Source organism: Cinclus cinclus, chromosome 22 (genome assembly GCF_963662255.1).
Source record: "Cinclus cinclus chromosome 22, bCinCin1.1, whole genome shotgun sequence".
NCBI lineage: Eukaryota > Metazoa > Chordata > Aves > Passeriformes > Cinclidae > Cinclus > Cinclus cinclus.
In genome coordinates, this window is record NC_085067.1 from 476,465 (window position 1) to 503,569 (window position 27,105).

The window sequence follows — 27,105 nt, forward strand, 5'->3', positions numbered from 1 at the left end:
GCAAAATCTGAGGGTGAAACACCAATAGCTTTTTTCAAAATAGTTTTAATTTTTGCATCCAAGGAAACAAAACCACATCTAGTTTTATATGCATTTAATAGTTTACCAATTGGTACAATAAGATTTTTTTAATATGCAGAAAACATGAATAAATTTTGTTTTACACAGTCTGAGAGCAACAAATCTTACTGTAAAACACAGAGCAGTATTATATACATTCCTTTACCGATTTTGTTTTAATTGTGTCAATAGCTTCAGTTAACTCCTACAGCCTGGGAACTGTTCTCTCCAATTGCAACCTCTACCAGCGCTCAAACAAACATCTGACATTTGCCTTCACGTGGATGTCAGGATCGACTCTAAAGCGTGAGGACTTTGCTAACTTCTCTTCAGAATGAACTCGGGGAAGCCTGAGGGACAGGCAGGACAGGAAAGCAGCTACTTACATGACACAGTGGAAAGATAAAAAGGCCAGTTAATGCCAGTTGTGACTTGCAAATCCAACGCGACCCCCCCGCTCCCCCCCCCCCCCGTCCATCCCACCCCTCTATGCACGTGCTCTTGCTACAGGACTCTCGGTATTGATTTAATACACGGACGTTATATACAGCTGGACACAACAGCTCACTCCAAGGGTGCTTTTCCTTCACTCAACTCAGCATTTGCAATATTCAAATCATTAAAGGATTACCAAGCCACCACTGTCTACGAAAACAAAGTATTTTTTCCTTTTAAACAGCTCTCAGGGGAGTCAGGAGCTGTCCAAGAGTGATTTCTCAGGCAGTTCACATGGACAGGAAGAGGCAGAGGAGAGGCAGGGACCCCATGCCCACAGTCCCCACTCACTACCAACCAGGGGTTGTTTTCCTTTCCTCAGTGCCCCGGGCACACATTGGTCACACCACACACAAAAGCAGGATGGGTTTGTTTCCCTTTCTAAAGTGCAAGATGGTATAAAACACCAAGCTTCCAGCTTCTATCTAAACCACAAAAAAAAGTACTTTCTGGCCCGTGTGGCATGGCCCAGGCTAGGCTAAGCCCAGGGATCTGCAGTGGCTCTGGTAAGAGGCCAGAGCTGGGTCCTGACACGTGCTGCCAGGTTTAGTCAGGAAGTGCCAAAGCACCAGTGAACCTCTCAGCCCCTCCAAGGCATTTGATTCATTATTGACCCAGTAACCTCACTCTTGCAGTTCTGATCACAGCAAAGGCACAGCACAAGCTGACAGTAACAGTGGGGACAGTCCCACAGCATGTCCCAGAGTGTCCCCCTCACTCCCACGCCTGTGGTGTGGCTCCCTTCCAACCAGGGCTTCAGCTTTGATCCGGTCAGGACCATCCCTGAGATCATTCCCTGCTGCCCCAGAAGGCTCAGTCTGCACAGCAGCAGGGCTGAGGCTCACAGCAGTGGCACTGCTGCCATCACTGGGGCCAGGGATCCTAGTAAATGCTTCTTTGCTACAGGGAAAAAATGCAGTAGACAACTTCCACATCACAGGTACCTTTAATTTCTCATTCAGGTTTGAGTTATGTACATGAGGGTGGTTTACTTTAGACTTAAATAAAGTTTCTAGGTCCTACCAGGAATTAAACAGATGTCATTACTTTACAGTTGCAGATGCATGGAGGGATTTAAGATGCACTACTTTTGTATCTGGAAATTCTCCAATAGGACAAAAAGCAGCAAATGTTTCCAGTCCAAGCAGCTAACAAACAAAACAGACTTTATTCGTGCATGCTTATGCAGCAACACACACTGAGAATGACAGAAACCACTGGCTTTAAGAGATCAGCCTGGATCTTAAACTGGCTCTGAAAACCCCCACATCAGAATCCCACTTTCTCCACCGCTTCCCAGAGAATCCCACGCTCCAATCCAGCTCCTCCCACAGAACAACGGGTCCTTCAGGGCTGACTGTGGAAGTTTCCCCCTCACCAGTGCAGTGTGTTCACCCTCCAGCCCACCCTATGCTGGTCAGGGACTCTCAGCTTTAAAAAGGACATTTTAAAAGCCATGGATTAAACCAAAGGAATAAAATAAAGCACAAATCCACCTGTTAAAACATCAGCCTGGTACTTCATTGTATTGTCAATTTTAAAGTTGATTTTTAAAAATACCTGGTTAGTTTGATAAGTACTGTAATTCTTGGTTATCTACAATGGAATATGTCACCAAAATGCTGATTAAAATATTAATTCATAATATTTCATTAATTTCAGATCAAAATATGTAACCCTAGGGATATGCAAATTAAAAATTGTGTACACCAAACAACATAAATACTAATAACTGAGCGGGGCTGGTTTTGCTGATAGGATTTGGGTTTGGTTTTAACTTTTAGCATCATTCCCACAACTGGGTGTGGGCTTTGTTCACGGCATCTTTCTTTTAGAAGCCTGCATGGATCTGACCTGCCATTGTCAACTGATTCTCAAGATACTTAGTGCTTCCTTTAAAGTATTTCAATGCTGCAGCCCAAGGTTCTTCTCCACTTGCAAAGCCCAGGAAGTTTTTATTGGAGCCATATTGCCAAGGTGAGGATCACCTCATTGTCCAGGGAGGCACTAAGGAAACCAAGAAGCTTTTGTATACCCCAATTTCCTGCCAGTGAATGAGGGAAGTGTCTTTTGATCCTGCTGTGTAATAGGAATTTCACATCTCTAACAAACATGGAAAGCAAACAGCAAGTTGGACCACGGCAGTCATTTGGGAGAGGAAGCTCTACTGGAAACTGGATCACTAAACTCTAGTGGGATGGACAACTCCTCCTGGAAGTTCGTCTAGCATTAAAAAATCCAAACAAAAAACCATTTAAACTTAGTTCAACAGCACAGCTTAACCATTGAATGACCAAATAAAAAATAAATACATTTATCACATCAGCTGCGACTAAGATTTGTTGTCTTATTTCAGGTTTACAGTCAGTTCTATAAATATACCAACCCTTGTGTGATAGGAGGCCAAAACAAGTGTTTTCTGTTGATTTGGCAAATGTTTCATGACAAATATTCCAGAGTTTAATTAATTTCCATTAATTACATATAAGGTTCAGAAGATTCTGAATTGCAGCCTTATTATCTAGTATTCTTAGAGAAGATTTATTAAGCACACTTAAGTGATGTTACATAGATACACATTTCTGAAAGAGCCCTACAAAACTTTTCCCAAATGAGGTCACCAATTCAGGCACCAACAGACAGCAGAAAGAAAAACAGGTATAATTATCCGACATAACGACACTGTCAACTATTCAGTTAAGTGCCCTATTCCAAGCATCCCACTTCTGCCTTCTCAGGTCTGATGTGACCAATGCCAGCCCATGTTCTTAAACCTATGGTACTTCTAGACAACGTATGTAAATTTACAGTATACAATTTGGATTCACCATGCATGAATACTTTGTGTGTAACATTTAATAAGCTCAATCTACATCCAGAATAATTTACATGAAAGGACAATATTTATTTAAACAGAGCTCAATGGGTAACCATGGTATCTGAGTGCATCCAGAGGAAAAGGGGTCACTGTGAACTCCATCAGCGGCACTCCCACACTTTTACTGTTTGATCTACACTCCCAGTCACCACGTATGGGGCTGTCTTGTGGAAATCTGCCAGGAGACAAAAGCTCACATTACCAATGAACCCAGAACTTCAGCATTTCCTACCCTCACTGAATGGCACTGCTTTTTCAAAACAATGCTACCAGCTCAAAAGCTAAATTCCAAACCTCCTGGCTGTACTTCTGTAGCCAAATTCTCTCATGCTGTTACCAAGATCTGGTAACACAAACCAGAAATGACCTGGAATTCAAACTAACTCTTTTCTGACTGTTGTGCACACCCTTCTTTTCCTTTTGCTGGGCAAGCACTAACACTAGAGCCCTCCCCAGGTGCCTGTACGCTCTGGTGACAGGTTCCAGAACTCCCTGTCAGGTAACATCCTTATCCATGTGCAACACTGGCAGCAGAAGTGGAAAAATCCAGCACACTCCAGCTCTACAACACGGGAGGGGAGTTTAACTAGAGATCTGAGTTAATTTCTAGCTCCTTTCCTCTACACAGAGAGCACAAGGCACCACTAGAGCCCCAAAGGTGAATGCCAGCCTGGTGCTCAGCTGCAGCCAGCGGGGCAGCAGCAGCCCTGGCACGGGGAGCAATACATACCCAAAGAGGTAACAAAGTGTTCGTGCGCGTTGAGGGTTTTCATGCACCGCTTGTTCTTGAAGTCCCAGACACGGAGAGTCTTGTCATCAGCACAGCTCAAAATAAACTTTCCCCCAGAATGGAACAGGACACCACGTACCCAGTTATCATGGCCCACCTTGTGCACAAGGAGAGATCAGTGAGCAGGCTGAGAGCTGAGCATCCCACACCTCACGCTATGGCACACTGAGGGACCCTGCCTGGCCCCGCAAGGACAGCGCTGAGCTCCTGAAACCTCTCAGAACTCACAGCTTATCTCCAGTTTCTATTATTACAACCTATCAGCTCTCCCAACAGTGCAAGTTCCTGTACTTGAAGGCAAACAAACAGCAGTCCTCATGTGATCTGCACCAATTCTGCTCTCCACCCCCAGCACCAGCACCCAGTCCAGCTGGAATCTGGGCTGGGAACAGCAGGCTATGGCCCATGGGAAGTCCCACACATGGCAACAATGTGGTATTTCACAGAAGACAAAATTCAGATCATTACCAGCATTTCTGTAAACAAACCAAGCTACCCATCACAGAACCTACACCACTGTATTGCACTCACACTATGATTTTGGAGATTGTCATTATTTCTTAGCAACAACAAGATCTGAACTATAGAAGCCATTAAAACTGTATTTCCAGCATCTGCATTATTGTAACTCTGGCTTCTCTTGAAAAGATGGCATGCAAAGTAACACATTTCATTAAAACTGGTTGTACATACGCAGCTTTGACCACCAGGAAAAACACCAATGGACTTACAAGTGTCATAAGGCACATGCCAGTGCTAATGTCCCACATCTTAATGGTCTTGTCTCTGGATCCAGACAGCAGAAAAGGCCCAGGCTTGCCACTCTTCTTAGTCTACAGAAAATTATGGTTTAAGTTACGGCACATATAGGATAGAAGCAGGAAGAGGAGGAGTGAAGCAGATCCCTTCCCAGTGATATTGCTTAGTACCAAATCAGATCATACAACAGCTTACAGAGTAAACCCACACTGACAAAGCTGGGTCACAGGCACTGGTACTAATGATAGGAGAATTACACAGCGTGTTAAAAGAAATGGTTGTTTGTCCTGCTGATTCCACAAGCCAAGTAATGCTTTGAATACACACTTGCCTACTGCAAGACATTCTCTGTTAACAGCAGACACAGCTCAAGTGCCTTATCTCAGGACAAATGAGGACGCAGCTCACAGACACCTTTGTGCTCACATTCTTCATAAAATGCAATGAAGCAGGGTTAGGAATTTCTGAAAACTCCCAACTCTGAAGTGACTTCTGTGTGTCCCCACGCACGGCTCACCTGCCCCAGGTGTGCAGGGCAGGCGCTGCCGTGTGGGCTGTGCCCGATCCCAACAGCAGGGGGCAGGGGAGGCACCACGGCAGAGCCCGCACAGCCACAGGAAGGGACGCAAGGAATTTCCCTTTCATTACTTAAAATTAAGATTATAAGGAACTTTTCGCGATTCAAGTAAAATTTGACTGAAATAACTTGTAAAAGCCATCACTAGACAAGTCCCTGTGCTCTGCACGGTTACTTTTCCCCTAGGGTGTCCATGGCCTTTGGAGGCAGAGGCCAAAACAGCAATGCTGGGTAGGGGGTTTGACTAGAGACTGGAGTTAATTTCTAGTTCCTTTCTTCTATATTTCAACATCCTTAGAACAAAACTGCATGTGGTCGTTAGCAAGGCTTTCTTGAGGCTCACTAGAAGAGCTATCTGTGATCACACAAACTGGGATTCATTTAGTTCAGGAATGCTTTCTCCCATCAGTAGCTGTACAGTAAAACCCAGCAGTCGGTGCACACTGCATCCAAGGCAGCTTCATTCTGCATTCCTGACTGACTCCTTCCCCCTTCTACCTTACAATTGCTAAGCATCCTTATAATCTTCACATTCTGCCAGAGAAGCTGCTTTACACATTTCTTGGCTGCAATACAAGACAGTGGTTGCACTCTCAACCCTCCCTGAACAGAGCATTTTTCCCAAGTTCACTTTCACTAGTGCACAGATAGGTCCTAACCACCAAAGCCGGATCCTGGGAAGCCAAGGTGGGGCTTAGCTGCACACCAAGATACTCAGACAGAAGTACTCATACAGCTGCTGTACCTGCCAGGCCCTGTGAGCCCAAAGCTCAGGGGCTGTCAGTGCTACACAGAGCATGGCAAAGCTGTCCTTTGCGCACGCTTGCGTAACAGCCCGCGAATGTTACCTCTGATCCTGTAGCTTCTGATATGGTGGAGTAGGAGCTCTCGGGAGCCCAGGAAATGCACTCTACCACATGCTCGTGCTCTCGGAGCTCAGCTTTGCACTCCTTTGTCGCTACCACCCACACGCGCACCGTCTGGTCGTTGGAGCAGCTGGCAATCAAGGTGCCGTCCTGGTTGGGCCGCACCATGCGCACCCATTCTCTGTGCCCCGTGAAAGTCTTCACGCAGTAACTGTGCAAAAAACCACAGCATCGCTCAGCCACGGCACAAGAACCCACTGCACGTGCCTTGGACATCTGAGGACACCTAACCTGCTCTCGGTGTTAAAAACATTGTAGCACACGTTCATCCTGGCAGGTGATGGAGCATGCCATAAGAGTTTGTGGAAAGGAGCTGACATGAGAAAGCAGTGACAACTAAGAGCTAGCAAAAACTCATTAAGGCAAAAAGCAACAGTGACTACTTGCATTAAACAGGTATTTTAAGAACAAGAGAGATTTGCACATCATTTACGTATTAGAGAGACTGATAAATGAACAAAGCACAAAGACAAAAAGAAACCAGGAGACACCTTGATCTGTGTCAAGAAAGATTTAAACTTTCTAAAGGTGGTTAACCAGTGAATTCATTTTCCTAGTTGGTCATGAGCTAGAGATCTACCCTCACAGCTTCCAGAGAGACAAAACCAGTCAGCTTTAATTAGTCTGTATTAACATCTAAACCCCTCTGCCTAATGACTGAGGCAGAATCCTTCAGTGAATTACTCTAAATGGCACACCATCATTTCTCAATTCAAATAGTGCCTGCTGACATCCAGTTTCCTGTGTCCCATTTCTATACACAGTGGTTTCTCCTCGCTTTTGTTCTGGTGCTGGTTGCTCACAATTGCACTTACCCTGTCTGGACTTCCCACATTTTGATAGTTTTATCCCTTGAGGCAGAAACTATATGATCACCGTTGGGCATGATGGCTACCGAAGAAACGTTATGATCATGACCTAAAAACAAAATAAAACCTTTACTAAGTGGCACTGGCAGAGTCTTCACAGATTACACAAGACTTGCTTGGTCAAGTACCTACAGCAGCAGTGCATGTTTTATGGAATAATCTTTACCAGTAAACTTGAGGTTTTATAAATGTTAGACTCTAATAGCTGTGCTTGCTGTACTTTCTCATTTTCCCTTTCAAACCCAGTGCAAAGGGAACATTCCCACGTGATCAAACACATACAGCCAAACTCGGCACGGAGCAGCCATAGCTCCTCTGGCACTGATTCCTCCCCTCCTCTAGCCCTGCAGCAGGAAAACAGAGGGCTGAAGGAAGGAATCTTTCACTGATTTGAAGGCAGTTTTATTGTCTAGCAAGCATTTAATATTTAAAGCTAAAATCCCTCTGTCATTTTATTTCAGTACCACCTTGGGATGCTTCCCAAACTATCATGCATAGTAGATTGAAGATGCTATTTCATTCCATAAACACAGTATGTATCTCCCCTATTTACAGAGCACTCAAAGCATCAAACTATATCACCCCTTCTTCTTTTGAAAAATACTCTAGTCTACAACCACTTCCCACATCAACATTTTTCCTGGATTACAAAAAAAAAAAAAAAAAAAACAAAAAAAAGCACCCAACAAAAAACTTCACTTTAGAGACTGCTAAATCAATCCCTTTATACCTTACCATGCATAGTTCTGATGCACTCAAAGCCCTGGAAATCCCATAGCTTAATGGTCATATCAGCAGAACAGGAGGCCAGGAGTTTGCCAGTGTGGTCAAAGGAAATATCTTGCACAGAGTCTGTGTGCCCCTTCAGGGTTCGCTCAAAGTCTCCTGTCTCATAATCCCACACCTGACAAGGGAGCAGACAACCTGTTAGCAGCAGCCCATTACTCTCTGTATTCTCCAGCCTCACATTTGCACTCTGCTGCCCAGTCTGGCACCCTGTTCAATAATTAATCAAGCAAGAGACAGACAGCCCTAAAAAGCTTAACAGTAGAGAAAAAGAAATTTCTTTTTGTGTGGTTTTTTTACTTATAAATTAACTGAAACCATGCATTTTGAAAACTGTTTTTCAGCTATCTTTAAGCATTATAAACCCAGAAGGAGAACAAGTTTCACTGTACTGGTGTCACCTATTCCTGTCTGGAGCACACACATACCTTTATTGTGGCATCCTCTGAAGCAGAGACCATAACACTGAAAACAGGATGGAAAATGACTCGAGTGACAGGACTCCTGTGCCCACTCAATGCATACTTCTCTGGAGGACGAGGAATCCACTCCTTAGGGTCTCGTTTCTGACCAAGAGGTCCACCTGATGTAAATTCTTCCTTAGCTTCATTCAGTTTCGACTCTAATTCCATTACCTAAGTGTACGAATTTTGAAGAGACATTTCACTTCTAGTTTTATACAAGATCTAATTCACCTCCTTGCATTAGTAATCCAAATAACAACTCACAGTAAAGCAATGATTGTATGGACCAAAACTGATTATCAACATTCAGTAGCACTGGTCTTAAAAAAAAAAAAAAAAAAAAAAAAATCAAACCTAAATTAATAATTTATAGTTTATTCTTTAATAATTTATAGTTAATTCTTAATAATTTCATCATTAATCATTTATTCTTTTCAAAATCCCAAATATTTTCACATAAAAATAATTTCTACAAAATTCCCTTTACTCACACCCTATACAAGTACATCTGAATTACTATTGTGCCAAACTACCAAAGAAGGTCGTGCTAACAAAAAGGAATGCTGCTGCTGCAGGAATTCTGGGTCCTGTTGGAGCTAGCACACACATTAACCAACAACAGAAGCACTGGAGGGCTAATAAACCCTTGCTGTATTAACCTGCACAAGGGATAGGACTTCATTGTTAACACACTGATTTTAGAGGTTTTTTTGCTTTTAATACACTCTTGAGCCATTGAAGCATGACTAAAAAGAGTTTTGTACTCTGCACTTGCAGCACAATCCCCCACTGGAATGCACTGGAGCTAATGGCTCCTTCCCTCTAGGGCCATGGCCAAAGACAACAGGCAGCACTGATTTTTCCTCCATTCTAGCCCAGCCTGACCCTCTGCACACAGAGATTCCATCTCCCTACTCACAACTGCCTCAGGCACCTCCTGCCTCTCCAGCTTCAGGACTGCACGTGTGTGTTCAGTGCTGAATGCTTTCTGTGCTAACCTTTTATACCTGTACATCCAGCAGACCTCTACTTACCTTCTTTTGTAATCTTATAACAGATGTCCATTTTTTTTCCAGAAGTCCAGCATACTTTTTATCTAACTCTTCATTCTGAGAAGAAGCATTTAAAGAGGAAAAAAAGCAACACAGAAAAGCAAACATCAGAGACACAGAAGTAACTAAATGCTGCACTTTCTTTCCATTACAAAATTACAGCCCCATGCTACAATAATCCTAAATGAGATACAGATAACAGACATCAGAAAATAAACATGCCAAGGCTTACTCCATGGAAGATAAAAGCTTTGAGAACTGGCTACCTTGGTCAGAGACAGATGTTAATCTACTACTACAGGGGGCACTTGTAAAAGCTGGAGTTATCTGCCTGAATAATCCACACAAAAATTTAATCTGTCTCTACAGAGCTACACATCAATCCTTCCAATTTACTCAAATAATTTCAGCCTTTACCTTTTTTTTCCCCCCACACATTTTAGTATAGCCCACTCCAATTCATATTTTCTTGCATAAAAGTCGTGAAACTTTTAGCAACTGCATTTTCTTTTTCCCTAAGGACCATCTAACCTATTTAGATTGCTTTCCTAAGCTTTGGGAAGAGGAGACTAAATTAGGTCGATAGATAAGGCAGATAGGGGAATGATATTAGGATTTTCAATTATAAGTATGGTATTTCAATTTGTTATTTCTACTTATTTATTCAATACTAGTAGCAAATTGGAGAAACTAAGTCAAACGTCAAGCATTTTGGTAAAAGAACATTGCAAGATATGTAATAAAGAAAATCCAAGGATTTATCCAGAGGATTTATCCAGAATACAGAAGTTTACTACTCAATCCAGCTATAGCCATATGAAATGCACACTTCCTATGCTAATAGGTAGCAAAGTTAAAGATTATACCAAATCATCTGTGACAAAGGCAAATCAATAGAATGAAGTTGCAAGAAATGACTGGTCTGAGTCATCAGCATCTGTACAGTCTAAGCAAACAGAGCTGGTCACACAATCACAGAAGGGTTTGGGTTGGAAGGGACCTTGAATCTCCTTTTGTTCCACCCCCTGCCAGGGGAGAACACCTCCACTAGACCAGGCTGCTGCAAGCCCCATCCAACCTGGCCTTACTGGATGATGAACTTCTCTGAACTGTTTCAGTCTGCCCTCCTACTACACCACTACCCAAGAGGTGTGCAACAGACTCCGGCAATGACTTGACTCCTGACCCAACTCAAATCCCAAAAAAAATCTTCCAACATCGGCTCTGTACGATAAAGCAGAGGACAAAAGAATTCCAGTTTTGTCTTCCTGTTTCTCAAAAATTTCCAGTGAAGTCAGTATCCAAAGCTGCACAGTCTCAGACTATTTCAAATCTGGTTATAAAACCACTTGCTTAGAAATGGTCAACTCACCCAGTAATTATTTTTCTCTTTTCTGGGAAGGCAATAACCTGTGTGAGTTCATCACCTCCAGTTCTGAGGCTGCCTGAGCTAACAGGTAGTTAACAGCCACAGGTTCAGAACAGATGCAAATGCCATAAAACTGACAGACTTCTAAATTAAAAGAAAGATGAAGAATCTTGTTTGAACTCACCACATCTAATTCAGCTTCCTTTTTAAAAACGGAATATGCCTCCTCGTAGCCATTGGAACGGAGGTAATCTGCTATCGCTCGATTTCTACAAAACAACATTTTAAATACAATTTAAGGACTCAGAGAGAGATGTGTCACACAACACAGCGCATTCTTGTCAGATCCTTGCCTACATTTCAAAATAGAATAGCAAAATATTTCCCGAATTTATTCAAGATAAATGTAGAATTGCAGCTTATATTGCAATGTGATTACTGCAAACTGAAGAATTCACTCTTTATGCCATCAGTAACTTTGAAATTATATTTTCATCATTTCCCAATTCTAGTTTCAAATACCATCGGTTCTATCAAAAATAAAGAGTAGAGAGAGCCAAACCACAATACACAGTACTTAAAGGGCATGTGAACAGAGACACTCCAAAAACTACTTGGAAACAAATGCTAATAATTGAAGTCTAATGAAAATGAAACACAAACTTAAAAACAATGATCCCTTACAGTTCATCTCGTTGCCTTTGTGACAGCACCATCGTGGCTGAGATGTCAGGTTAACGTGATCGAGCAGTGGCTTCTCCTCAAGAGCTAAAGTCTTGGGAACCCAGGATCCACAATTCAGTCTGCCACAGTGGCTTAAATCACAAGTATTTCCCCAGATGTGAAATCCAATAGGAAATCCAGAGGCATTCAACACAGAAGATTCAATCCATCTACAAGGATAAGAAAGAGACATCATTTGATTCCTTGAAACAAGCATTCCTCAGGCAGCTCTCTTAGATTTATCCAAACAGCATCTTTAAAGACTCTAGCTCTACCCCAGCACGGGGCCCTTGCAGCTACAGTGCTACACAACTATAGCACATAAATGACTTTTCCCACTTTTCCCACAGTACCACCACCTGCGGGGGAGTTCCAAAGAACCTCTGACTAAGAGACAAAACTTTGTTTCCTTTTCAGTCATGTGTTAATGTAATTTACCCAGAGTTAATATTTCATCTCAGTCACAATTAGGGCATAGCAAATTTTTAAACAGCCGTCCAATGTTATCAGAGTGGCAGCATTACCACGGGAAGAGCTGCCACAGGCCCATTACTGCCTGTGGGCTCGGGCAGGAGCGCCGATGGCACCTCCGGCAATGGCAGCCACTTGGGGATAGGGCTGAAACCTGAAACACGCTGAGATAGCTCAGGTCAGTGGAGCTGTGCTTTCCAAAACACACTCCCCTTAGTATCCTCTGATTCAGAAACAGGAGCTGCAGCATTCTCAGTGCACAGCCTGCTTCAACTGGGCAGCTTTAACCTCTGCCACAGTGACATCACCAATCCCACGCAGGCAGCACTGCCTTTGCTTTCTGCACTGCAGGGACCTTGTGAGCACCACGACCACGGAGTGCTGAAATGGCACTTCTTGCACAGCTGGCAGGTTCTGCACACAACTCATCATTCACTCAGGCTGCTCAGCCAGTCTGACTGACCAACCAGCCTTCAGCACTGAGATAAACTGAGGTAACAGAGGCTCAGAGACAGCAGGTGGGTTTGTAAACTTCCTACCGACTGCTTGAGGACTGCATGCTCCCACTGCCCCACCGCTGCCCCTCGGCAGACACACAGCTACACTGACTTCAGAATCACAGCTCCATTACAATTTCACTAAGGACCCTCTTTTAAACAATAGCCTCCTATGAAAAAGTAAGGAAAATACTAAGCTCGTATCAATAATGGCTACTTATTAATCACATGGGATCAGAGGCTTCTTTCTAAACCTATCTAGGCCCTGCTGTCTGATTCAAAATGAGCTTAAGCTGAAAGTTGCTTGTTTCTACCCTGCTGGTGGATCTTCCACATTAAATGTTGCACACCGTAATGCTGCCCCACAAACCAGTTAGGACGGACACTCTGAACAGTCAATGCCTCATTTAATTATCCTAACCTCTTCCCCAACAGCTACTTCAGAAACAATTCAGCTGAAAACAAACAGCACGGGCTGCATCTTTTCAGAGAACAGAAGCAAGCATTTCACTCCCTCTTGTCCCATACCTAACTCATGCCAGGTAAAGAGACAGCCGTGTTTCAAGAGATGCGCGGTGCTCAGTACACAGCAGACACCACACGCAAATTAACGGCGACGCAGTTAATTAACATGACAGCGAAGGTCCTGCAGTGCCGAGAGGCGCCTGCAGAGGGTGCGGGCCGGGCCCCCGCGGAACCGCCCCGGGCCCCCGCGGAACCGCCCCGGGCCCCCGCGGAACCGCCCCGGGCCCCCGCGGAACCGCCCCGGGCCCCCGCGGAACCGCCCCGGGCCCCCGCGGAACCGCCCCGGGCCCCCGCGGAACCGCCCCGGGCCCCCGCGGAACCGCCCCGGGCCCCCGCGGAACCGCCCCGGGCCCCCGCGGAACCGCCCCGGGCCCCCGCGGAACCGCCCCGGGCCCCCGCGGAACCGCCCCGGGCCCCCGCGGAACCGCCCCGGGCCCCCGCGGAACCGCCCCGGGCCCCCGCGGAACCGCCCCGGGCCCCCGCGGAACCGCCCCGGGCCCCCGCGGAACGAGGGCAGCGCTGCTGGGACACACGGACTCCAAAACCTGCCTCCAGCACTGCCAGGGGAAACCTTGAAGGTGCGGTTTGCATTAGGAACCGTTCCTACGTAGCGAATGCCTAGCAAATCCAGCGTACTGACTCCAGTAAAAATCCCAATATCTCATCAATTTTGTTGTGGCATCTGGGAGAAGCAATTATAGCACTTGTCTAAAAATAACAGCAACTGCGTTTGTAAAACCATCTTTCACATGTCACCTATTTAGAAATGCATCTTCCCGGTCAAAAGTAACCCCAAACATCTCCATATCCCATATCCACTTCCTAACACCTGGGCTGATCCACAGTCTAACTCTGAATTGTTAGTGAGAAACAGATCCCAGGAGTAGATAAATTCCAACAGCTACAAGGCAAAGCAGCTACTCCTGCTATTAGCAAATTACAGCTGAGCCAAAGACACCAACCAACTGATCTACAGCATCTCACGCCTCCAGAAAGGGTCTGTCCCATGCACTCTGCTCAGCATTCCTGACTTTTAACTACAAAGCCACCTGAATAGAAGGCTAAGTATTTTTAGGACTGCCTCCCTCATAGACAAGAACAGAACAAACAAAACAAAAATAAAGCCCACTGCAAACAAACAAAAACCCAAAACAAACAAAACCCACATACACAAACAACTCACTCAAGCAAGTGTCCAAACCCAAAACGACCATTAATTACACACCTGTGCCACTATGTGCACTACCTTTTTTTCCAGCTGGAGCAGACTTTGTGACATACAGGCTTCAGCAAAGCAAGACTAACCAGTCCTCCTCCATGACCTACCAGTCACCACTGTGCTACCCTCAAACAGCTCAGCCATGAAAGGCAGCTGGGGCTCTGGGGAACCCTTGGGGAACAAAAACAACCGACAAAGAACACCACCTGCTCACTACACCTTGCCTGAAACTGGTCACTTTGTATCAGCATCCTAAGATAGTGTCAAGATTGAGTTAGATCTTTTGAAAGAAAAGGTGTCTTTGCATGAGAATTTTACTTTGTCCACTATTACATACAGGAAAAAGCATGCTGAATCTAGCCACCCATGGAGTAACAGCTACTAATTAAATCTGAACCAGGATGTGCCTTTTATTAATACCCACTTACACTCCTCCAAGTAGCAGTCTTTAACTTAAAACCTGATTCCCTATCAATAGTCTGCACATACAAAAGCACCAAGTGGCAAACCTCAGCATAAAGACAGTAACAGAGAGCTACAGGTGTTCTCAGCAGTATCAGGTGTCTTTGTAAGCCTTTCAAAACTGGGAGCTGGCAGAATGCCTGGCACTGGCACAGGCACGACACACACAATGGGCACCTCTCACTCCTCCTGGCAGTACAGGACCTGCACGGCTTTCTAGAACAACAAAACCATTCCTTACCTATACAAAACATACTCCTCAGCCACACTAACAGCAGCAGATCGTCAGCAGGCAACTGCACCTCATCCTAGCTGCCCACCTTTCCACTCAGCTACAGATCAGCTTTTAGACTTAGGACTGGCAGAAACGTCAGAGCAGTAAGGACAGCAGACCCACGTCAGTCCTTCATTCTGCAGGACTAGAGTGGTATACTAAAGCATAATCTTTAAAAAGAAATTAATTTTAAAAGAGTCAGACAAGAATCATCACAGGCCAGAATTTTTCCCTGCACAAGCTTCTAAAACACAGAGAATTATTGATGAAGAGCAACAAAATGAAAAGCAGAAGAACCCTCTCCTGTAAGGGAAGGTGAAAACGGCATAGTGCAGGCTCTTGTGACCTTCTCATTTGAAAATAAATAAATAAACGGGACCCTCTGTCTCTCCATGCCTGACCATCGCTCCCCTTCTTCCCAAACTGGGGCTCAGAGACTGCTGAGCTTCAGCACACTGAGGATACTCCCTGGCACTGCAGGGGCTGCGAGGCCCTGGCTGTGGCAGCCGCCCTGCCCTGCCCGTGCCAGCTGGGGAGCACACGTCCCCTGGGCAAGGAGCAGGGCACCCAGCCAGCCCCAGCCACGCTGGCACCGGGCACACCGACCTGGCACGGACAACAACACCCTCTGCCCCAGGGGGACTGAGAGGATTCAACAGACTGCTGCTGCTTCCTGGCTTCAAACACCGGGCTCTTCCACTGATGGCTATCAGTGTGGTTCAAGTGCTTCCTAGATTACTGCAAAACTTCACAATGACTTAGTGAGAGACCTGCAAATGAGTCATAAATGCACCAACAGCAAAATGAAACAAGTTCAGCTCCATTTGTTAGCTGAGACAGCTCTGCAGGAGGTATCCAAGCACAATAGCTACACGCTCAGTCACAGCAATGAGGTAAGGAAAAAATAATCACTTTCAGGAAAGAGATTCCCCTCAGCTCATTGTATGTCATGCCAATAAATTATATACCCTGGCTTGTAGGCATTTCTATGACAGTGTCTCCTGAAGCAAGTATGAACATATGAATATTTTCTATAAGTATTCTCCAAATAAAACTGAGAAAGAGATTATGGAAACAAATTAATTAATCAAATCAGTATTTTAGGCTCAACCTGACAAAAATACTTGTTCATTTACCAGAACCTGCATCAAGCAAGAGCAAAATTACTGGAATTAAAATTCCTAAAAGTGCCCATTCCGTATACACAAAAAGATCTAGTCTGTAAATTTCTTCAGAGTTCATTATGATTTTGTTTAACAGAGTATCCTGGATGCTAGACAGTACCAAAATTTGGATTATATACCTAAACCCTTCCAAATCCACATTCTCAGATGCGTATCCTGAGGTATCAAACTCCACGATTATAACAAACCTCAGCACCAGGTTCTTCACTGCCTTTGTTTGCTCCTACCAAGTGTGTCAAAAACACTTTTAAGGACCAACCACCACAAGCAAACCCCTGAAATGGCTCAGCTGACTAACAGTGCCCATTTCTGCTGTTCCTAGAAGTCACAGTGGGAGTCGCTCCCAGCTGAGCTGTGATCCATCTCACCTACAGCGAGCTCCCCTCTCCCAGGAGCCGTGCCAGTGCCTCTGTCCCTGGCAGTGCTCTGCTACCACAGCGAGGTGCAAGAAAACCAAAAACCAGCTTCAGCTTCATTCCTTGGTTCACGACACTGGCAGCAGCAGTAACTGTTCCATACACCAGCACCCCAGGCTCACACTGCAGCTGCTGTCCAGCAACTTTATCTGGTACTACATATCCCAAACCTATGCCCATGGCTCCTCCAGGAACTTAACTGGAAATCAATCCAACTTCTGCAGTTTTTGTGACCATTGCTTAGGTTCCATAAGCAGTCTTCCCCACAGAAACACAAGCTTTGTATACTAAACATAACTGTAGTTCATTATATTAAAAATCAGAAGACCTACATGGCATCAATTACAGAGCTGAAGTATCAGCAGATACAGAACAGACCAGCAGAGTGCAGCTCTGAAAGCTCAACAAAGCTTTAGCTCAGCACTGCTGGGCTCTAGGAATTGCACATTTTTGCCCTTTTTTGTTTTTTTTTTTTCAGAATTCTAATACTTTACTTAACTCAGCTACAAGACCATTTTTCTGTATGCATTATTACGACAACGTTTTTAATTGTATTCTACAAAAACATAAATGAAAGAAACAAACTCGGATGTTGCTTTCTCAGATGCCATACAAAGCATTTGGGTGTTAAAAAGGCACATGAGCCATCACTAGCATCAGGAGCACAAAACTGGGCTCACACTCTGAAATCAGTTAAGAGTTTTCCATTACTCACACTTAGGTTCAAATTTAAACCTTAATTTATAATATAAAATGTCAGTAACTCATATAAAACTTAAAACATTTTGGAGTGTCCAGCTACATGCTACCAACTTTCAAGTGGTTTCTCTAACACATTCTATCATTCTTAAAAGTTTTTTTTTACCTCAAAGAAAATTAGAGTTTACTTCTGAGCTGTTAACACACCCAAAATCCTACTTCAGTTAGCTCCCTCTCTTCAGATAATTTCACAATCCCAGAGAAAGGCCAGTCACTTACAAAAACCAAAGGCCACCAAAAAAAGTAACTGAATTGATATGATCAGAATTAAATTCTACAATTCTTTAAAGCTGAAAGGATTAATTTGTGCATTAATAAAGGAGAAACTCTTGTTGCGTTGTCTCTTGCTACATGGCTGGCACAGGAGGTCCTTGCAAGGTTCTTCAACAGTGTATCCTGTTTCATAACATTAACAAGGAGAACTTAAGGGAGTTACTTGGGAGTATTCCCAGGCAATTACAGCTACAGTCCTTATGGAAGAACTAGACCCCATGAATTGTTCTCTTACACCTCTGGATTATGTTGCTAAATTCTACCAAGCATATAAGAAAACTTACTTTTAATTTAAACTAATTTTTAACAGGCCTGATTTTGTTTTAAAACCCATGAGCAAAAAGCTGCTTTATCAAACTCAAGCCACATAACAGAACAACACTTTCCATAAATGTACTCAAAATCAGATTCCACACAAGTGAAGTAATATCCATGGTTCCTGGGCATAACTATTAGGACCTGAAAAGAGTTCCTAGATATGTCTCTATCTGTTGACCGGAAAGAAAAACAGTAACAAGTAAAATAACCCAGTTCCTCTCCTGCCTCCACCTTGCCCCCTGTTACTGCAGGAAAGCTCATCCACAGTAGAAATCATCCAGGCACAGCCATGCAGCTGCTCCTAGTGCAGCAAACAGACCTTATCCTAGAAAATGTTGGAATCCATCACCTGCTAAGCCAGCAGGGATGAGTGGGAGAGTATGAGAAAGCTACTCATTTATGAGCTGGGTTAATCTTTTTTCCACTTTTCAGCCTACATCAGTAAAGCTGGCTGAGGGATTACCACAAAGTGAGCTCCAACAGCTATGTGATTTGGGAAAAACAAAACAAGAAGCAAATCTGATCTGAATTACAACTCTGAGCCTTATTTTTTAATTCATATTTTTAGTAAGCCTGTTATTCTGCAATTAAGGGAAGTCTCAAAATGCCCGTAGGTCAACACTTTGCTTGATACATCAATGTAGTATCCATGGAGTACAGCATTCTGTGCAGTGCTTGCAACCATTCACCAAAACCACCTTCCGTTTCAGTTCAGTTACAGGTTTATCAAAGGAAATATATTTTTAACATGAAAAAAGTGAAAAATGTTATGCTTGCTTTCTTCCCCATTTCAACTACTTTTACAGCTTTTGCTAAAAACCTGATACAGTAGTTTAGTTCTGAAAATAATTCAACGCCAAACCCATGGGGAACCAGAAAGCAATCTGTAGTAGATCAGATATAGTGCCTATGTTCCAAAGACTTGGAATGCAGGTTGCAATTACATCTGAAAAATAAAGCTAAGGAATGTCATCAAGATGCTATAAAGAAGGAGCAAGCTGGCTGCTCCATGCAGCATGCTGCCTAAAGAAATGCCTGTGCATTTTGAAATCAACTCCTATGCCCGTCTGCTTTCCCATATTGTTTCAAGTTAAGGTTTTAACACATCACCCGCAGTCACTACCCACCTTTAGGACTGTAAAACAACAAAAAACATTTCTGGCCTCGTTATCTTCCGGCACCACCACTAAATGGCTTTGAGGAATCCAGACCATATTTGCTTAGAAAATATTTTTTTTAAACATGACTTAAAATTAATTCAATCTTGACATTTTTTCTCCATGTATCACTTCAGTTTTGCAATTCTGATAGAAGCATGATACAAGTGATTCTCAGGGGAAACATCTTGAGCACTGTCACATCATCTCATTTAAGAGCCTTTGAGCTTCCTCCAGGTCAGAGCTCCAGCCTGGGGTCTGTGTATAGGCTTTGGTGGAAAACAAGGGAAAACATCCCTCTTCTAACCCACCTGTTCAACTCTGTGTGAAAATGTAGGTAAATTTAGCTAGGAATACCAGGAAGAATGCAGGCTGCAGTAGCAAATAAAGCTTTAACATCTGTGCAGAGGTTTTTGACACAGCACTCCCCAGTGCTGCTCAGGCTGCAGCAGGACAGCAGGTAGGGGTAGTGTTACACACTCCATGTTACACACTGCTACTCAACACTTGCTCACTGCACAGAACATCAGCCTCAGCTGGATGACTCCAGCAGAGCACTGTCCAGTATCATTACTGCTAGGTCCAACAACACCTACACATTTTGGGATAGCAATTCTAGACCACCAAAAGAAGAGTACTGCACTAGATTTGAACTTTGTTGTTCTCAGTTCTTCTTCCCATACTTCTCTGGCTTGAAAAACAGATTTATAATTGTAAAGGAGGTCACAAGACTATATCCAAATTTAAATAATTCAATCATTGAACAGCCTGTTTATAGTAGAAATCTGATATTAACAAAAACAACCATGAATTAGATTTACATAGAAAAATATCCAGAAGGAAACTTAAAGGAACACATATACTAATACTTGAGAAACAGGGGAAGGTGTAAACCACAAAGAAATCCAAACAAGAACTTAGACAGAACTTCCACTCTTCAATCATGAGAACATTGTTGGTCCTTTAGCCATCTGCAAAGCTTGTTGAACAAAATGGCCTCGCTTGCCCAGAGGGGAGGGGGAAAAAAAAAGACAAAACAAAAAAGCTCATCATAATTGCCATCTCTAACATCTTACTGTATTACAGGGAACAGTGTTCAACCCTTCATGACACTAGTACAAAAAATAATGAAATCAGGGTTCTAGTAGAAGCTGTCTCATCTTTCTTATCATCCACCTTCACCTACTACAGTCGTGCCTCTAAAACAGCTGAAGGTGAGAAAACCAGAAACTTCTAGCATTACTGGTTTAACAGACACCATCTGTTTAAAATACATACAGACACTCATTAATGACATCATCCTCTTAATAGATTGCAAAGATATGAGCATTTAAACAAGCCAAATTGTTTATCCCATCTCTTTGTTCACCCCAAAACACAGGTGAATCTAGCACATGACAAGCTGTCAGTTTCATTTCTTTATGGAAGAAACTGTCATTTATCTGCAGCAAACAGTCTAGATGCTTCCAGATGATTTTCCTCTAGTCTTAAAGAGGGATAAACTTAACACCTTTGCTTCAGCATTAAGCAGCAAAACAAGGCAGAGGCAATCTCGGGGGGAGTTGGGAGGGGGAACACTTGTCTGTCTAATTAAACCGAAAGAACTTAAGGTTTGTGGAGCACAACGGGAACAATTATCACGGCTAAGAGAGGCAAGGTATAAATAATCTCAGTCATGAATGCCCCTGCGCTATCCCAGATGCAAACCAGTACAGCACAAGCCACAGAGCCTGTCACCTACCTCACAAGAGGTGTGACAGCTGAGTCACCAGCCAGCCCCAGAACAAAAGGTGCCTCCCAACAGCCTTGGACCAACTCCCTCAGCAGGGACCTACTTAACAACGGATCCAAGGAAATTACAGGACAGACACTGCTGCTGCACCACCTACAAACCTCAAGCAAGGATGGTCCCATCTCTGGACACACCTCCTCAAGGCTAAAGAAAGTAGTTACTAGTAAAATATATCAGGTAAGTCTTCCACAATCAACAGAATCACAACCGCGAAGATGTATTTATTACATTCACTTAATCACAATCCTTATCCAAAGTCCACAAACAACCGAGCCAAGCTGCAGAGCTCACTCAGAGGCAGTACTATTCAAAAGGAAATGGTGAAAATAATTCCAAATGTATTAACCAGCAGGTACTTTGAATTAATAATGTCAACTTTTTTACACAGCTATACATGCATCAGTGCTCTTGGTACTGGTCAGTGTGACAATGCTGTGCACAGCCTTAGTTTTGAAAGGACTGCATGGTGATAGTCCCAAGGAAATGGAGTTCAGCATACACTTACTTCATAAGTAACATTTTTCTTTGAAAGTTCCTGACAGTACATGCCAGAAGGAAGTGAAATGATAGGTGGCTTCCAAGACAGTGAATTAAAAGCAAGAGAGCCCAAGTCACACCCTTAAGGAGAGAGCAGCAGGGGAAAAAAAAAAAAGAAAACAGAATAAGCTTTTAAACATTATGAATGAGACAAACATTGCCTCATTCAGGTCCTGCTTCAGCTGAGAGGAAAAGGCCATTCTTTAAACAACTGAGATAAAATATAGGTTAGCAATACACATCTCTTGGGCTAACCCACAGAAGCTGGCATCTCCAGGGTAAAACTGGAATTCTGTTCTTCATCAGACAGGCAAAATCCTGGTTCTCACCAATGCTTTTAATATGTACTGTTCATCAGCAGATCTTAGAACATGGTAGGAATGAAGAAAGGTTTTGTTCTAAAATAACTAATACATGAAAACCAGACATTTAACCCAACCTAGGCCCAGGACCCCACCATTAAGCTGAGGTGACAGAGCTACATCTGCCACCACATCTCTGCACCCCAGTGATGACACAGTCCTGCCCACAGAGCACAGCCATTCATAGTCCTCTAGTATGGACAGCATCCAGAGCAAGAGTTCTGAGTAAACAGCTTATGTACCTGAAACCTGATTTTTAAAAGGCCAGGATTGTATCTTACTGTAAATGCCTACTTTAAAAAACTTAAAGTGTAGCAACATCACCCATGAATAAAACCCCCAAAAGCCACATTAGGAGCCCCCATTTCCCTTGTGTCAGGTAACAAAGTAGCTCCTGAGAAAGCCCCTGAATCCAGGCAAAGCTTCATCAGTGCAATACATTTTTAGTAATAAGGTTGTCCTGCCAGTGATATTAAGCACTTATAAACGGGAGAAAGAGGAGCCAGTTGTAACGTCACTGACAGATCTGCAAGTATGGACAGTGCACAACTTAACAACTTCTCTGCAACAAACCTCACAGGAGAGGCCCAGCACCATTCTATCAACACACATGGCTCTGATCCCTGGGAAAGATCTTCAGCTGCCATCACAAATTACATGTTAGAGGCTGGAAACTCCCCCATACAAAATCTGAAATCATTACCTATTAATAATAATTACAGATTTCTATTGTCCTCTCGATTTCCTGAATTTAGGCCTACATAGTTCTTATTTTCAGCCTGACAAGTATTTCAGTCCCCACTCCATGAAAACTTCAGCTGCTCTCCCAGTCCTTAGTTTAGAAAACATGCCTAAAGTTCACCCAAGTAGAAGAGAGCTGACCTAAACCAAACTATATCAATGTCACTATCCTTCCTGCTATGGTAATTTCAACCCCTCTAGTTCAGGAATACAGGACAGCTACAGAGGGTTGTAAAAAAAACTTACAAACATATGCAGTCTATACCTGAGCTACCCTGAGGCAGAGGGGTCCAGCTATTGTGTGCCCAGAATACTTCAAGAAGTATGAGTACATTATAATTAATGATGGACACTGGCTATGGAGTTCTTCATGGAAGACAAAGTTGGAGTGCTGGACAAGGCAGTCAGCAGATGTTGATTCTGGAGGTGTCCCATTCACAGCAAGTTGGACAGACAGCAAGCTGAGAGTAAAGACACAGCCTGAGCTCGCAGGCTGGGAGGAGCACAGGAGCCAGGACAGGCACAGGAATCAGCAGAACAGGCCAGACGTTGGTGCCTTTTGCTTCTGCAGAACCCAAATGAACAAGTTACTCCTGTAGAAAAAGTGATTACTGTCATTTCAAGGGCAAAAAACAACCAAAGCTGTTAAGATGGCAAGTGTTTTACTGGGCTCTTCATTTGCCTTAGCCTGGACATGCATTAGACTCAAGTATTTAGCTCATGCAGCCACTGAATCCTGGAACATCTGCTTCAAGTGAATGAACTAGAAATAATGCCAAAACCATGGTCCCTTAATTTAATTTGAGCACACTAAAAGGAAAACAGTCTCTTTCTTGTGTGTCCATCTCCTATCACAAACTGCACTCCAGAACTGAAACCCCCATGAAAAAGCAAAACCTCAGCCTACTGCAGAACCATCCGTGTTCAATGCTGTACTTGCTCCACTCAGCACTGAAATCGGATGGGAATGCCATGAGGCACATGTGGAACAGGAGAGCACTTCCACAAGCAGCCAGCCCTTCCTAGGTGTTTCCTCCAATCCCTATTGTATTCTCCAAATCCTTTGTTCAAACGGCTTTCCTACACAACTTTAAGCAGTAGTACCCAAGGGGGAAAGCAATGCTCTTCCAGAGCCACAGTGCTCAAAAAGGCTTCCAAAATCCTGAGATGTTATTTTACAAGAACTTGGCACATGACGAAGGGCAATGCAACCCAATCTGTACACTGACAGCAGTCACTCCACTGTGGTCACCAGAGAAACCAGGGATTGTCTCTTTCTGTGTGCCCACCCATAACCCGCGCTAACCAAGAAGTTCCATGAACAAATAACAGCATGAAGCCACAATACAGAGGCTTCTCTAGATTCCAGAAAATCTTATGTGCAAAACACACCCGCACAGAAATTGCAATTCTTATCTAGAGCATAAATAAAATCAATTCAACAAGTGCATATCTAAGTGGATAAATTGAAGTGGTTATCAGACAAAAAAAATCCGGCTTTGCAACAGCGACCGGTCACTTCTCACTGCCACACAAATCAAAATCCACCCTGCAGAAAAATCAGCCTCAGAACAGAATGTGAGATTTGTTTCATTTCCGAAGCTTCCTGCACCATTAGATTCCTCCCTAAAGAAGAGACTTCATTGTTACGGCAATTAGTATTCCTCCACCCCGGCAAAGGGAGGAAAAAAAAGCTCTGAAAGGGTAATCGAGCCATTTCGCAGCTTTGCCTCCTTACTCCACCCAGTCTCTTCCCTGCTCAATGGCTGCTCACAGCATCCACAAACATGGGAACAGCAACAGAAACACACAAAAACGAGATGCCCGAGAACAAGATGGATATTTCCCATGCATCTTACAGTTTAAAAATATTTTCTTTGTTTAGCTCCCCAACGTAATTTTCCTATTTAACAAAATTACTCTAAGGGGAAATAACATTCTGACAGCAGACCCTCCCTCTCCCGAAAACCAGCCAAATGCTGCACAATCATTTACAAAATGATCATCACTGAACGGAGGTTCTTTAACCACCACCTCCTAATGCCACGAACAATACTGTCATAGGAACATACACTTAAAAGAACCACCACAAAAATACATAATTTAGCCAGGTCAATACACCCAAACATTTAATTATATTAAAATGGTGTATATTAAAGATATTTAATATAGCTTAGATTAATCTTCCTCTACCCCTAGTAGGTAATTCATTATGAAAGGACCTGACCTGCACCAACCAAGCCCACTGCTGCAGCACTATCGGCGAGGGAATGGTTGGAGTGATACCATGGCAAAGAAAGGGAAGGTGTCACATTATTATTGGTATTAAAGGTCAAGCTTAACTGCATCCACCTTAAAGCAAAAAACATTAAAAAAAAAAATAAAAATTCTCACGCCCACAGAACTGAACAAGCCCCAAAACTTTTCAAGGGAGGCACCACTCCCACCCCCCAACTTCCATCAAAAGCCCTGCCTGTGTGTATAACCTCCTGCCGAAACAAAACCACGGGAGTAGCAATTAATACAGGATTTTAGCAATACTATAAGGTTTTCACGGGAAGCCTGTGCACCTGCAGCCATCCAGGCAGTGATATGACCCCCAGAAGGAGAGATTAGACCTCCCTCCCCCGTTTTACTGCAGCTGGTTCTGAAGGTCTGAGCCACCTCCTATCGCTGCTGCCCTGCTGAGCACTGCAGGAAAACTGGGGATGCGAAACAAATTCTGAAACAACACCTACTCCTTTCCCTGGATTATTAATTCTCGTCTTGTTTTCGGTGCCTCGGCCGCGCTGGCGATTTGGGCCATCGCCGACGCCCGGCCCTGCCCGGTGAGAGGGTGACAGAGGGAAACCCCCGGGAGGAACCGGGGAGGGATGCTCGGGGTCCCCTCCACGCACACACCGGGCCCATCGTCCCCAAAGGCTGTTTTCTCGGATTTACTCCGGCCCATCGCCTCCTCCCGGTATTTGCTAAGTCACGGACGGAGCGGCGCGGCCCCCGCGGAGGAGGGGGGGGGAACCGGGCCCGGCGGCGGCTCCGCGCCCGCCCCGCCGCTCCCGCCGGGCCCTGTTTTCCTGCAGAGTCACCGCGGGCGCGGGGCCGGGGGCCGCGGGGAGCGGGGGAGCCGCGCCCCGGAGCCCCCCCACCGACCCAGGCGGAGGACACCGGGCCGGCCCCCCCGCCGCCCCCCGCCCCGCCCGGTCCCTCCTCACCAACGGGCGCGGCCGCCATTTTGAGAGCGAGGATGGGGGGGGGGGGGGGGGGGGGGGGGGGGGGAGCGGGGCGAGGGCGGGGAGCGGGAGAGGAGGGGGAGAGCGGAGAGGAAAGCGGCGGCCGCTCGGGCTCCGGGCCGGGACAACCTGCGGGCCGGGGGGTCGGCGGGCCCCGGCTTTACCGAGCCCTTCCAGCGCCGCCGCCTCGCTGCGCTGCGCGGGGCCGGCGCCACCCGCCCGTCCCACTCACCGGCGCGGCGTCCCGGTGAGGGGTCGGGGTCCCGGTACGGGGTCGCAGTCCCGGTGCGGAGGTCCCGGTGCGCGGTCCCGGCGCTCGGGAACGCTCCGCTCGCTCCGCGCTGTCAGAGGCGCCGCGGCCGCCGGGAGGGAGGGCGGGAGCGGCGCGGCCGCCGCGGCGCTGCGCATGCGCGGCCGGGGGCGGGGACGGCCGCCCGCCGCCATCTTGGGCGGCCGAGGCGCGGGGTGCGTGTCCCGGCGTGCCGCGCGCGCCTCCCGGCGTGCCCTGCGCGGCCGCGGCGCCTGAGGGGGCGGCCAGGGGACACCGGGAGTACCGGGCGCTTACCGGGGACACACCGCGGGTACCGGGCACGGGCCACGGAGGTCGGGCAAGCAGCAGTGGTGCCGGGCACCGGAAAGACGAGGCACCGCGGGTACACCACATCGCCCCCGGCCTCCCGCAGGCACCGGGTGCTGTAGTGCATTCCGAGTGTCCCTTCCCAGGAATCCCTTCCCGGGACAGCTCTGTTTTAGTGAGTGACCTTGTCCCGCAGATCTCGTGTCACCAGAGTTGAGAGAATCGCTCCGATCCTTTGTGTCATCTCCGTGTCACGGGAGCTCTGCCGTCTCCGCTGTGCATATCCCGCAGGGTCAGTATAGAAACACTCGCACTTTACACTGGGAGCTGAATGTTCACATAATCTACAAACCCCATTCGGTAAAATCTCGAAATGTCCTTTATATAGTGTCTCAACATGGTAGTTCCTGATGGTAAACTGAGGCACAGACCACTGCTGCTTTAGCCCATGGGCTCACAGGAGGTGACACAGCAGAACCTTGGCACTGCCTGTCCCGGCTCCTGTGTGACCAACACAGCCAAGCAGCGATGTCCAGTAGAGTTCTCCCATCAGTTTGTTGTTC

At 45.2% G+C, this 27,105-nt stretch overlaps 1 protein-coding gene across 2 annotated transcripts; it reads right to left on the bottom strand.

Moving 5' to 3' along the window:
• Nucleotides 1–1,482: 1,482 nt before the first annotated feature.
• PAFAH1B1 (platelet activating factor acetylhydrolase 1b regulatory subunit 1) lies at nucleotides 1,483–26,325 on the bottom strand. Of its 2 annotated transcripts, none has more exons than XM_062506815.1 (11): nucleotides 26,198–26,325; nucleotides 11,710–11,918; nucleotides 11,210–11,294; nucleotides 9,639–9,713; nucleotides 8,569–8,775; nucleotides 8,090–8,258; nucleotides 7,301–7,403; nucleotides 6,408–6,636; nucleotides 4,955–5,056; nucleotides 4,164–4,320; nucleotides 1,483–3,608 (listed from the first exon to the last, which is right to left on the bottom strand). In XM_062506815.1, exons 2-11 carry the CDS (start codon nucleotides 11,739–11,741, stop codon nucleotides 3,535–3,537), a joined length of 1,233 nt encoding a protein of 410 aa, XP_062362799.1. In that variant the 5' UTR covers nucleotides 11,742–11,918; nucleotides 26,198–26,325; the 3' UTR covers nucleotides 1,483–3,534. The 2 variants fall into 2 exon arrangements, with proteins under 2 accessions (XP_062362799.1, XP_062362798.1); XM_062506814.1 differs by lacking the exon at nucleotides 26,198–26,325 and adding an exon at nucleotides 23,001–23,283.
• Between the last annotated feature and the right edge of the window lie 780 nt (nucleotides 26,326–27,105).

What these genes read in the sequence shown, in the direction of transcription:
- PAFAH1B1 (XM_062506815.1), bottom strand. Translation starts at nt 11,741, where the DNA reads ATGGTGCTGTCACAAAGGCAACGAGATGAACT. An exon ending in CAGAGGATGCCACAATAAAG is followed by an intron (nt 8,259 to 8,568) that starts GTATGTGTGTGC and finishes CTCCCTTGTCAG; the next exon opens with GTGTGGGATTATGAGACAGG. An exon ending in ACACTTTGTTACCTCTTTGG is followed by an intron (nt 3,609 to 4,163) that starts GTATGTATTGCT and finishes GTCTCCTGGCAG; the next exon opens with ATTTCCACAAGACAGCCCCA.